The sequence below is a fragment of the Passer domesticus genome, chromosome 2 (assembly GCF_036417665.1).
Source record: "Passer domesticus isolate bPasDom1 chromosome 2, bPasDom1.hap1, whole genome shotgun sequence".
Lineage (NCBI taxonomy): Eukaryota > Metazoa > Chordata > Aves > Passeriformes > Passeridae > Passer > Passer domesticus.
Window position 1 is genome coordinate 62,462,798 of NC_087475.1, and position 13,630 is coordinate 62,476,427.

At 41.5% G+C, this 13,630-nt stretch overlaps 1 protein-coding gene across 2 annotated transcripts in view; it reads left to right on the plus strand.

The window, feature by feature from the left end:
* The window catches only part of SLC25A30 (solute carrier family 25 member 30), a 33,971-nt gene that overhangs the window by 14,763 nt on the left and 5,578 nt on the right, over positions 1–13,630 (plus strand). The window contains exons 1-6 of one of the 2 annotated variants that reach the window (XM_064408737.1): positions 7,389–7,489; positions 8,054–8,143; positions 10,109–10,187; positions 11,733–11,880; positions 12,529–12,623; positions 12,898–12,983. In XM_064408737.1, coding sequence (XP_064264807.1) covers positions 8,123–8,143; positions 10,109–10,187; positions 11,733–11,880; positions 12,529–12,623; positions 12,898–12,983 — 429 coding nt within the window. In that variant the 5' untranslated portion in view covers positions 7,389–7,489; positions 8,054–8,122. Of the gene's footprint in view, positions 1–7,388; positions 7,490–8,053; positions 8,144–10,108; positions 10,188–11,732; positions 11,881–12,528; positions 12,624–12,897; positions 12,984–13,630 lie in introns of those variants that run through there. The other variant, XM_064408738.1, reaches the window with a different exon arrangement.

Below are 13,630 nucleotides of genomic sequence, written 5' to 3' on the forward strand. Positions count from 1 at the left end.
CAAAACATCTGCTACACTGGCAGAACAGCTTTGATTGAAAGAGGCCTGATTCTGATTTTCCTGCTGCAAGTGCTGCACTTCTGACAGCACGCCAAGAATTAATTCCTAATGCTGTCCACCTGCAACAGGTAAAGGAAGTTTTGAAATTCTCCTATCACAATTGTTAGGGGATTACAGCACAATGCAGAATTTAAGAAAATTCTTAGAACTCTTTCTGGGCTGGTATCCAGAAGCTTGTGTTCGGCTAAGTTTAGAGGGCTTTTGGGACACAACTAATTGATACTTGGAACCTGTGAAGTCAGGTGTGTTAACTTTTACATGGAAAAGACAGACACATAACTATGTGCTAACATGGTCAGATGAGCTCGGTTTGGGAGCTAATTCCTTCTGCACTGGTGACGTGGACAGTGGTTAAACTAAGATCTTTTTTGCTGATTAGAAACATGCTGAGCTAATTGAATGAGCTCTGTTCAGATAAACCAGATGGAGCTGCAGGAGCCTGCACACCAGTGTTATTTTCCCCACCTAGTCTTTAACCACACCATTTAAATGCCTCTACCATGTACTGATTGTATAGAGTGAGTAAAATCATCTATACTGTACATTTCATTGCTCACACCTTCACCTCTCCCATTCCTTTGAGATCCTGTATACTTACTGATCAAAAGCCATTTTCTGGGGTTCCCCTATTTCTGGAACTGCTTTTGTACTTCATGGTTTTAGAAATAGAGAACAGCCTGTTTATAATCTCCAAAATTCAATGTTACAATGAAGTCTGCAGTGAAAATCAACATCAGAAAAAAGCGCTGTCATTTACACATTGCTGAGATACATTTGGTTGTGTAGTTTTTATAGTTATCTCATTTTCATACACATACAATTACCTCCATTACAGAAGCCCTTCAGGTAGGGACTGTCATTTGAGATACAAAAATAATAAAACCAGTGGATCTTTTGGAACCACATAAAATCCGGGATGTGCAAGAACTAAAAGAGCTAGGCTAGTTTCCTATAAAATTTACAGATACTACAAAACCACAAAGTCTAACTCCATCTAGGGGAAGTATATAATCTATTGCTAAGTCCTGTACTCCAAGCAGCCTGGAAGGATGGCCGTGCTGGGTATCCTGAGGTGTGACTGCATAGTGCTGTGACCTTCCAGGATACCTCAACACCTCCCCCAGGAAGCAGAGACAATCACTCAATCCCCAGACACTTTCCTTAGAACATTTATTCTCTCAGAATCCTGAAAGTGTCAGAAGTAGCTTTCACCTGTAGTGCTTTCCTCTGAAACAAGCTACCTAGTTGTCTTAGTCCTCATGGCAACTATCATTGAACTAGCAAACCATCTGTTTTCAAAGCATCACTTACTCATTTCACTTACAAAAATCCCTCTTGTTATTTCAGACAGTCAAGGACCAGTAAAACCTTCTGCACAATTTATACAGTCCTGTTCTCCTCATATCTCTAGTCTGAACGTTCATTTGCACTGTCTTCTCTTGTTCATCTTTGTTACTCTTAATTGCTTTTTTGTCTCTCTTTTCCATGTCTTCTTGTTGACTTTGCATTTGAAATCAAAAGCAAGGAAGTTTGCAGGCTGGTTCTCTGATTAGGCAGAACTGGATTGCCCATGGCCTTAGAGCTGAAACAAGGCCAACCTGTCTTTGGCATGAATTGAAGTCTGCATTTTCAGCTGTGTTGTAGGAGGCCATCCAAAGTTCTTTGATGAGGTTTTACACACGATCCAGCTGGCAGCCTGCAGGCTGCAAGGTGGCTCTGCCTTGCCTCTGTTGTCTGGCCTTGAAGGTCTGAAAATGTTGTTAGCAGATTGTGTGAAGTCTGGGCATTAATGCCACCTCCTCTTCTTACTGCAAGCCAGACAGGAGGCCAGAGCTATTAGGATGGGGTGTTAAAGGCAGGATGCATACTGCAACCCCTCAGGAGTATTTGCTCTGCCAGATACTTGTATACTCAACATCTCTCCTGTGAGATGTTGAGACAGTCTAATATTTCAATGCTTCCAACAGGATGAACCCACTTCAAGTCATGCAATGCTGCTTCTTCTGTTACACTGGTGCTGCTGCCAGTGTGAAGCCAGTTCAGCTGCATCAGCTGGCAGAAGCCTGGAGTTTGATGGCTGCATTCTGTAATTAGTGAGTTGAACCCACTCATAAGTAGATGACAGCAATCAGCAGCTTGAGCAAAGGGCTAGAACTGTGCCTGGGAATGGGAGGGGAATATGGGAAGGTAAGGGAGCATCTGCCTTTTTGGCAGTGAGCTGCTACGTCAGCACTGCCTTGTTGCAGAACAAAGACCCTTTTTACAGCTGTGAGGCACATTGCTTTGCTCCCTGGTGCTGCCTCCTAAGGCATGAGTGTGTCCAAAGGCTGGCATCCACTGAACCAAGTATAGGGAAGCATAACTCTGGGAAATGGAGGGACATGAGCATGTCAGCTGCTGTGTTTCATGGAAACCCAGGATGTCTATCACTGTCATTTGTCCTTCTTCAGCCTCTGGAAGACAATTGCTCTCCCACTCTGCCAGGCTTTGTTACTAGGAGCAGTGGGGATGGGAGTTCCTACCCATGACTGCTGCTTTGCTGCATCAGCAAGAATCCCACTGCACATTAAAGGTCCTGAGTGACTTGTTCAGGATGTGGTTGTTGTGACAGACAACTACCACAAGGACAAAATCCTACAGCTGCTTTTCCCTGCTGTGCAGAATAACCTGTCTTGCTCAAGGTTAACAGCAATCAGCTCATCTCAGCCAAACACTGTGTTAGTTCTGGTGTTGTCATCCTGTGGATCAGCAGGCCTGCAAAGCAGAAGAATAAGAATACTTCTTCAGAAAGCATCCTGCCTTTTCAGAACTTTTTATTTAAAAAAAAAAAGTTATCTAACATTTCATTTGATAAAATTTTATCAAATACACTTTTAAATTTAAAAGGAAGAAAATGGTATTCAGACGCTGATAGCAAAAAGCTATGTTACCAAAAGACTGGAGTAACCAGAAGAAAAGTTGTATTATTTGGGTAACAATTTAATGCAAAGCATTCTGTAAACACTAGAGGAAAACCACCAAAACTTGAGAATCTGGAAAGAGAATAGTGAGGCTCCTTTAAGAAGTAATAGCCCTGAAAGCTTGAAATTTTGCTATGTAGGCAGTTCTGTATTCTGATCAACCTAAATCCCGCATTGTGGAGGACATGGCTTGGGGTCACCTGTGAGTACATCTCCCTGACCATTCTCTTGTCTTTTACTGTAGAATTACTTCAACTGCAACTCTGTTTTCACAGGATAGTCTAGTGCAAATATGTAACTCCCCCAGCAGACACTTCCACAAATATGTGTTTCCCCCAACAGATGCTCCCTACTATCCCTGGACATTGAGTACTGCCAGCAAGGGGTGTACTGAAAGTGTCAGAAAACATGCCATGCGTGAGATGTCATTTGGTGTCACGTCAACCTCTCTGTCATTCATTCAACATTGAATCATCTCCCTCGTAGGAAAGGTTAGGCTGTATCTTACACCATATTCTGTCTGGGTTTTGGTAGGACGTAGAAAAATATTTGTTCTTCTTTGTGTTGCATCTACCAGCATTTAAATTGGCATTGTTTCTTCCAGTTGCTACTTGTTTAGTGCAGTGAAATGTTGGACAAAAGCCTCTGTGAAGCAACTGTGACTGATCTTTATTTAGCAAGGACCTGGAGAATCACCCTTTGAGGTTGGAAAGTATTTTGTAGCAGTGAAAAGCCTCCTATAGTGCCTTCCTATCTGAGCAACTTCGGCAGCTTTTCATTTGCTCATTCAAATAACATGAAGCCCAACACTGTGACGTACATAGGAGTTATTATCTCTGTATGGAGTCTCAGAAAAGAAGACAAATCAATTTCCCAGGACCTGCTGCAAGATTGCAACACTTTCAGAAAATTTTGTTTGGTTTACAGGTTTACATTTGCTAGAACTGCTTTGCTGGGATCTTATGCTTTGTGACTCTCGTCCACTCAAAGCCTGGAATTGCCCTCTGTTCCTTCACCCTTTACCCATTAAAAACAAATAACATGACCCTTTTATATCCACAAAACAATGAAACAGTAAAGACCTTTGCCTCCTGCCAATGCCAGAGTCCAAATCAGAATACAAAAAAAAAAAAAAAAAAAATTAAAAAAAAGACTACAAAATAGCATTTACTGTTACTCCTGATTTCACTTTCCTTTCTCTTTGGTCTCTGCACAGTAGATTATGTTACTAAGTTGGAAACTTCAGTTGTCTTGTCATTGTACATAACATATGCTAGCAGCTGGAGAAGGAAATTTCATTGAATAATTACAGAAAAAAAGGGCTGGAAAGATCCTTGAGAGTCCATCCCAATGCTTGGCCTGGGTAATCCAGATTGTAATTATGTCTCAAAAACAGCTGCCTAACAGTTTTTAAAAGTTGGTGATGATGAAGGTACTGCAAACTCCACAGTCATTTTCATCTAGCACTGTCCACACCATTAGAAAGTCTGTTGTGTCTAATATAAGAGGTGGAGAACAGATAATTAAATTCCTCTTTATGGATAACTTTCAGTCTTGAAGATGGTGTTATACTAATCTTTTTTTTTAAGACTGTTTCTTTCAATTTTCTCTTACAGATTGTGTTTTGTAATCCTAGCCTTATTTTCCTAGTTCTTCTGTACAACCCTCCTGAAATTCACCACACATAACTGGATGTGGTGCTTCAGGCTGAGGCTTTGTCCTTGGCAAACACAATGGAAATACTATTTATTATGTCTTACAGTTTTGCACATGCCAACAGCACACTGAGTGTCTACTTTCCCAGCAAAGTCATCTGCAGTATGATTGAGGGTCAGATGAAATGCGCTTCAGAGGGAAAGTGCAAACAATTGAAGGTGAGGAGGCTGTGCCAGGGCAGGGAGCTCTTGACTCCAATGTCCTAGGCTCGCTTTCATCACTCAGCCAATGGAACATGAAAAATGTAAATCAATTATGTAACTAATAATTGTGGAAGTTGCCAAGGGAAAAAGGTAACCCTCCAGTGGTTACAGCTGGCAACAAAATGACAAGGCAGTTTGAACAATACCTGTAGCCAGCTGTGTCTCTCCACTAACCATTCATTTAAGCAGCAGGAGACTTGGCAGACCTGTCTCCACCACTACAGAGACCAGAAGTGAAATGATTTTCCATTTCAAGCAGCAGTTCAAATAGCAAAACAGGAATAAACGCAAAAAGAGCAGAGCTCCCCTGTAAAATGGTTTGAGGGCTGTCTTCTTTTGCTTTAAAAAAAAATTTAAAAAAAGTGTGAGGAAATATAGGAGCAATAAGTTTAGGGGTCTGGGAATTGATTAATTAAACTGCAGCCCTGCACAGCCCCTTGGGAAAGAACTGGTGCTTGGATAAAGCTGTTGTAAGACTGTGCAATCAGTAGCACATGTGGAAAGATGCTGAGCACCTAAGTCAGTGCTGGTGTGACGCAGATGCCAGCTTCAAGGCAGCTTGCCAAAAGTAGTCCACTGTCTGTTGACAAAAGCATTACGTACCTCATACGTAGTATGAATTGGGTTGAGAATACAACAGAAGACTTTATTCAGAGGACCCATGGAAAGTCACCAGTAGTAATAAGAGTTAACCTGAATTCTTCTGTATTCAGAAGTACACAGCAGAGAACTAGCAACTAGGTTGTTAAGAAACTAAGAAATATGATTGGGTGCAAGATATAACATGTGAGCAGGAGCTGCTTTTCATCAGAGGCAATAAAACCCATCTGCCTGCAAAAGGAGCTGCCTAACTCAAGATCACAGTGGAACTAAAGTCCTTCTTAAAAGGAGGCAGAAATTTGAGGAGGCAGAAATTTGAGAATTCAGAAAACTGAAACAGCTGCACTGAAGTGCAAAATCACTCAATGTTAGAATCAGTCCAAGTGATCTCTGTGCAAAAAAGAAAGAAAGGAGCCATTAAAAGTTTATTTGAAGTAAGATCATGCTACTACTTGCTGTAGATATAAAACCTGTGAAGTACTAGCCAGGTACTAGGAGTTTCAGAAGGGGGTTAGAAAATGAATACCATTTCTGAGGTGGGACTTTGTAGCTAGGTTCTGTGAGGCCCACCTGCAAAGATGACTTTGCAACACTGTGATAGCACTACTCTGTGCTACAGAGCACCAGCTTTGTAGGCTATCCATCCTTTAACAACTGAAATGTAACATTTATGGGAAGTCTGTAATAGGCTCGGATTGCTTTAGAGAACTATTTTCACCCTATTAAGCACTTTGTGGCATACCGGAACCCAGATTTTGGATTCCTTATGCTTTATTGAGGATTGCATGCAAAGCCACATCCAGCTTCTCAATGAGGGCTGAGCGGCTGTCACCCCCTTTCTCCACCAGCCAGTAAGCTCAAATAAAGGTTCTTAGCCTCCAGCCTTGCCCTGAGATTGGCGCGGGGAGCAATCCCGCAGGGATTTTGCCCTTTCCGGGGCAAGGCAGCCGACTGACAGCGGCAGCAGGGCTGCACCGTGGGGGTAGGTCCCTACAAGCACTCCTGGCAGCTCTTCAGTCAGAAACAGAAAGCACCGAGTTGCCAGAACACTTTGCCTTTAGGGGCAGCAAAAGAGCTGATTCCAACTATTTCACAGGAAGCCCTGGGCTCTGGACCAGGCTACTTCTGGTTCTCCTCCAGTCTCCACGCACTGGTCACTGCCACCCGTACGGCGGCTGAGACCCGCCCTTTTGGATAGCCCCCTTCCTTCTGGTCACTGGATGCGTGTGAACAAAGCGATGTAAAGCATATCTACTGAATCCATAATTTCTGCCCTGCTAATGCAAAGAAACGTAGTTAGAATGGCACAGAACTGTGTAATACTACTATGACTGCTGAATCACCCGTGTAACCTTTCTGCCAAAAATATTGAAGAGGGTATTTTAAAGAGCTAAGTAGCTATTTAAATCCACCCTGTCCCTTTCTGTTCCTCCACACAGCAGGTAGATAAAGATTCCTGTGCCGCCTCAGGAAAGCTCAGCCCGGGTACTGCTGCGGCGTCGCTGGCGCCCCTAGGATCATAAACCGAGGGGCAAAATCAATGTCTTTATAGATAATAGCGAGGAAAAACTCTGAGGGGCGAGGGACTTGCTCGTTAACGGGGGAGCGCTCAAACACCCGACACAGCCGCTCCATCCTCCGGGAGCAGGAATGCTAATGGAAAATGCCGGCCTCCAAGGCCAGCGGCGGGGGGAGACCTCTGACTGCAAGGTCAGCGTGGTTAATCTTTTCCCCGGATAACTACAGCCGGCTCGGCGCCCCCTTCAAACCAACTGCGGCTTTGCATCCACCCCTTCCACACCCCGCCGCTGGCTCGGCCCCTCGGGCCAGCCCGCCCCGGGGCGGAGCACCGCCTTCCCCAAAAGCCGCCGCGGCCGCGGGGAGCAGCGCTGGGATTTGGGAGCGGCGGGGTCGGCACGGCAGGACGCGGGGGTCGGGCAGGGCTCGGTGGTGAGTGGGGTGGTGGCGGCTGCTGCTTAGGTCTTGGAGGGTGGGAGACCATTTTTGGTGTGTAGTAGTTGTTGTTGCCACCTTAGACCCGAATACGCTTTAAATAGTTAAAATTGCTATAAGCTCGAGTGTACTGTGTGCTTAATACGCTAGCGATGTTTTCAACCAATACGTAATTCGATGTGGGACTTCTCAAACCTGTTCCCCGTCGGGGAAATACCGAGTTATTTAAGTGTTACGTTCTTTCATGCAGCCCGGGCTTTTGGGTTTAGTCCAGTCCTGCTGTGGTTAAAAGAAAGAGGGTTCTCTTGTGACCACCGCAGAAAGCGTGTGGATGACTCTGTATTAATTCAACCCAATGTCCTGTAGGGTCGAGTATCCCCTCTGTCATCGCTGATGTTCAGGGTATGGCAATGTGTATTTTGTAAAAGCTGTATCTTTCTAGTAAAAGTGGAGACCTTAATGTTTTCTATAATGGCTGGATTACCTTTTTGAGTAGTTTGCCACTCACTCAGCTGATACAGAATTGTTCTGAGGAGACACTTACTATTTTTATTGATATAGGGAAGAAGTTCTGGCTAAGAAGAAAACCAAGAATTTGGAATATAAGCGGGAAATGAGACACCTGAGGTCATGGGGCGAAATTACTGGATGGTGTGTCTTTTTTATTTTTTTTTTCTGGGAAAAACTCTACCTCTTTGCTTTATCTTTTTCTTCTTCTTCATACTTTTTCCTAAATTATGGAAATCTTGAAGAAGGGGGCTGGAGGTTAGAAGTTGAAGGATTCATATGGTTAGTTCAGCATACTGGCAGGAGATGAGACTTGAAAACCTTTCAAATGTACAGGCCTTGACTTTCACCTTGGGATCTGTCAAAGGAAGAGTGTGCTTTAAAATTTTTACATTAGAGTATCCTATTTATATATTAAGGTTTCAACTAATATTTGTAAATCTGTGTGAAAATTGAAAACTTTATTTGACCATGCTCAGAATTGCATAGAAAAAGTGAGTAGCCTTCATTGCTTAAGCAGAGTGAAATATGAAATGAACACAAAAAGGATCTATTTTTGTTTTATTAGTGTAGTATTTGTGACAGATGAAAACTTGTTTTAATATGTTTGGGGGGCTTAACTGTCAATTTTGATGAGTTTCTCAGGAGTAAAGATCAGGTGTGTAGCAGATAGTGGGCAAGCTGAGCTTGGCTTTGTCTCTGTTAATTAAGTGATCTGCCATTAATCATGGCAGAACAGGATTACAAGGAACTTGGAGCTGGAACTGGCCTCCCTCTGATACAGTGTCATCCATGTGGCTCTGCCTCCTTCATATTGTAAAGCTGGCATGGTCTTAGCCTGTGTGTCCAGACCTCTGTACTGCGCTCTTTTTGGCAGTGGGTTTAGTCCAGTCCTGCTGTGGTTAAAAGAAAGAGGGTTCTTTCTTTTGGGGGTGACCTTAGTTGCCTTGTCCTTTTTTTTTTTAATTATGTTCTTTGCAGCAGTCTAAAGAATAAGAGGATTTCTGTGCATGTAGGTGTTCAGTATGTGAAATTGTGTGATTTTTAGCTTCTTTCCCAGTGTGTCAGAACACCCAGGTAACTCATCATAAACTAAAGATGATTAAAGGAAAACTAGAGCTGCAGAAACTGCTCAGGCCTGCTGAGTGTCTGCAGCTCTGAAAACTCATTTAGGTGCTGGGTTATTGGCATTTCTGGAGGAAGTGACTAAAGAAGGTTCAGCTGTACAAAAGGCAGGGCTAAGTAACAGGTGTATTTGTGATATTTTCCAGTTAGGCACTACAGGTGATAAAGCAGGGAAGAATTACAGGGAGTGTAAATGCCAGGGGAAGTATTTTCAAGTACAATTTCTCCCTAAAATTAATTGGCAAAAATAACTGTGGAATGCAGTGTTTAGGGAGATATCATAGAAAATGGGGAATGAAAACTATTTATATTGTGAGGAAGGGGATAAATAAGATGTTGAGATATACTTGCTTTTGGGAGGGGTAATCTTGTGTTGGCTGGACTAGTTTGGTTTTGAAGTTCTTATCTCTTTTCTAATATAATTGGCTAGAGTCAATTACGAATTTACTTTGTCAAATTCACTAATTGACAATTTTCATGTAACATTCACAAGAATGAATATTGTGAACACTGGCAGCAGAAATAGATCTGAATGGAAGCAAAATGGTGTATGCACCCTTATTTTTGGTCCAAGTGTACCAGCTTAGCTCATGCTAAATAATGTTGGTAACTGAAAAAAAAAAGGAATTTCTGTAATGCCTGCAGGATGTAGTCAGACTAGTTCAGCTTAGTAAAAATCCTTGGAGGCTATTCACTGCAGTGCTCCTTAACATTATGCCTGGGAGACAACCTGCTTTAACCTTTCATGGTGAGGAGAGTGGTGGCCCAAATACATAGCAGACACTGATTTGAACCCTATGCCTTTCTGTGGTATTCCTGTCTTTCTTCTGATTGTCAAATGTATTAAATGTGGTTTTTTACTCTTTCTCTACTCATGTTTGAAAGGCCCATTTTAAATAGACCAGGCACAAAGCTTTTACTAAGTGTTAGCATGTATATTTATGACATGTACTTACAGTAGTGTTAAATCTTCCTCTTTCACAGAAAGAGGAACCAATAATGCCAGCACTAAACTGGAAGCCCTTTATCTATGGAGGTTTAGCATCAATCACTGCAGAATGTGGTAAGTGTTTGCTTTAACAATTGACATGATTTTCTTTACTTGGACTGTCTCTATGTGAAACAAGTTTGGTTCCATGCTGCCAGTGACACAGTGGTATATGGTGGTCTGCAGCATAGAGTTTTTTGCTTAATGCTGACTGAAGAGTTGCTCTTATCTCTGTTGCAATGTCAGAACATTTGTGTCTGTAAACTCTCATCCCTGGTGAGTCTTGTTTTCTGCACATATTTTGCCTCTGTATTTTATTATTTGGTGTTCGTTTGATCTGTTCCTAGACAGTGGTCATAAGTAGATACAGCTTCTGCTTTACTGCTGTAGATCAGTTATGCTCTTAACTTGTAGATTTTTCTCTTAGCTTTCCTGAATATGTGTTGCAGTTTAAATAATCTTTTCCTGAATGCAAGTGGTTTCTTAGATTTGAACACTTAAATTCAATAGTGAGCAACATAGAATAATTGCTGTAGTGAAACAGCATGTTTGATGTTTTAGGCCCCCTCTAAAGTTAAACATTAAATATCAACATTTTTGTAGAGTTGTATTTGAAATGCATGTATATGAAAATAAAGGAAATCTGGATTGTCATTGTAGCAGGACATGATTGGACATGTGGTGGGCTTGCATGAAAGGTCTGTCTAGTAAAGTAGAGGCAGTATCAAATTACACTTAAGAATGCTATTTTTTCATAGAGTAGTTTGGGTTGGAAGGTTGTCTGGTCCAACCCCCTGCTTTGAGCAGGGACATCTTCAATTAGATCAGGTTGCTCAAAGACTTGTCCAATTTGACTTTGAATGGTTCCAGGGATGGGAAGGGTTTCTACTAAAGAAATCTGTACAAATTTGAGTTTCAAACCTATCATTATTTGACTTCACTGAATATGGCCAATAATGCCAGAAGCTTTTAAGGAAGACATACAATTCATGAAAGCTTTGCTTGTCCAGTAAGGCTCATTTAAACAGATGTAGTTAATCCTGGCTCCTGTTAGTACTTAGGTTAGTATGGAATTTTGAGGTGGTCCTTTCCTGGATGGATAGTTTCTGAATCCTTTCATAAGGGAAGCATGGAGAATATGAATTGAACATAACATAGCAGTAGGTTACAGGAAAGCAGTAACAGGAATAGGTACTGCTGTTATTTATTTTTCAGACAGTAGGCCAGAATCTGTATAGCATGTTCTACAGAATTTGCCTTCAGTGACATCCTTTTCAACAGTGTTGGTAGAATACACATGCAAACTCAATGCTTGATTGGCATTGCAAAGTCCTGTTCAGTGTGGCTGCTTACAATATGGCAATGCTGTGTTGTCTGCAAATATAGTGAATGTGAACACAGGAGGTAGGCAGGGCCTCTGTCAGGCCTTTAGATGAAACAAGGTGATAGAATGTGAATCACTTATTTAAAAGAAAGTCTTGGTAAGAAAAACTTCTTTCCCATGGGTGTATTTTCATATGTTATGATATATAATAAATGTTGATGTTTCTTGTATGATATTCTCTGTTGTCCTTGGTTAGGTAGGTACTTCATTAATTTTCTCACTCATTTTCCTTTAAGGTACTTTCCCCATTGATCTGACCAAAACACGTCTCCAGGTTCAAGGTCAAGTTAATGATGCCAAATATAAAGAGATCCGTTACCGTGGAATGGTGCATGCACTGGTCAGAATATGCAGAGAAGAAGGGTTGAAAGCCTTATACTCTGGGTAAGGTTAACTGAGTTGCAGCAATGGCTTATGAACAGTCTATTGATAAAAGTATAAGCCCATTCTATGTGAATTTTTGGGCTTCAGGATTGCAAGGTATTTGGCTAGCCTTAATCTGGAAGTTGGAAGACTCAGCTTTGATACCTTCAGTGCTGCGCACTGCCATAGCATTTCCTATTAAAAAAAAAACAAAACCAACCAAATTCAAAGAACAAAACATACATGAAACAAAATACCGAAGCATAAGGTTATTCTCTACAGTGCTGCTATGGTTGTTCCATCCCTCAGAATTAAAACTGGATTTACCTTTGTCTCTAAATGAGCATGGTTTTCTTCAAAACATGCAGGATGGTGGGGGAACTACATTTCAGACATGACTGCCAGCTATTTTATAGGTTACAAGTTGAAGCATGGTCTAATAGTAATATTCCTTTCCGAGTTCGTTCATGTTCTTGCAGGCTGTATTAAAAAAAAGAAAACAAAAACCAAAATCTAAAAAGCTCCAAAGCCTGTTTTGTTTATAGTAAGCTTAAAACATTGATTTAAATGAACAAACCTTTCTTTGCTAGATATCTCTGCACTAGGAAGAATTTTCTGATGAGTTTTTGAGCTCTGGAGCATAGACATTATTCCTGCTTGTTTTCACAGGATTGCACCGGCAATGCTACGACAAGCTTCATATGGAACTATAAAAATAGGCACTTACCAGAGCTTAAAAAGAATGTTTGTTGAGCATCCAGAAGGTGAGTGGTCATTTTCTATTTAACTGAGGACTAATGTGCTCAAAGCCAATTCCATTGAGTATCTTACTGTAGCATTTCAACAAGTCTACCAAGAAGACATTCCTTACACCTGACAACAGTTACAGCAAAGTTAGTCAGCAAGGGTAACTTGTCAGAGCAGGTTTTATGGCTTCTGTAACTGGCTCTCTCTGGTTAAATGAGGGGAGGCATCATCCTGTCCTAATGCATCTTAAGTTTTGTAAATCTGCAGCTAAAATCTTTGTTTGTGAAATAGATGAAACCCTCATGATGAATGTTCTGTGCGGTGTTCTTTCGGGAGTAATCTCGTCATCTATTGCCAACCCTACAGATGTCTTAAAGGTAATTATGTAGAGCTTGTCTTTTAGTTTTTGTTGTCTCCTGATGAATATAGGATTTGTTTTGTAACCCTATTTGTTCTCATCTCCTAACTTCTAAAGAATCAGTAACACCCTGAGTTCTTGGAACCTCCTTGGGGTCCATACTAATTGCTTGGAAGTATACATGAGGAAGATGAAGGCTGGGGAGGTAGTTATATCCACATGTTTTTGAGTGTGGAGAAAAACTTTGGTGCTGTGGTGTTTGTGTGGAAGCCACACTGCATATTTCATCTGTACTTCTTGGTAACACTGTTACACTTGGGTGTTGCTGGAGCTCAAAATAGGTGAAGATCAGTTCAGAGGCAAGAGTTCCAGTGAATGCTACTTGTACCCTATGATTCCTTACTACTGTGGAGAGGCTTTGCAAACCTGTGTTCCAAGGAAATAGCATTCCAGCATCAGTCATTTAAAGTGAATTAGTGAAACAACCACCTCTTTAAGAATCTGTTAGCTTAATCATAGTCAGTTACTTGAAAGGGTTCATGGGTTTATCTTATAAAAGTGGAGCTTGTGGCTTACAAAGCTGCTCCTAATAAAAAGGAAGTCAAGAAAGCTTTTTAGTAGTTTCAGAAAAACAGTTTAGTCCTTCATAGTGCTAGTGTGGTTATG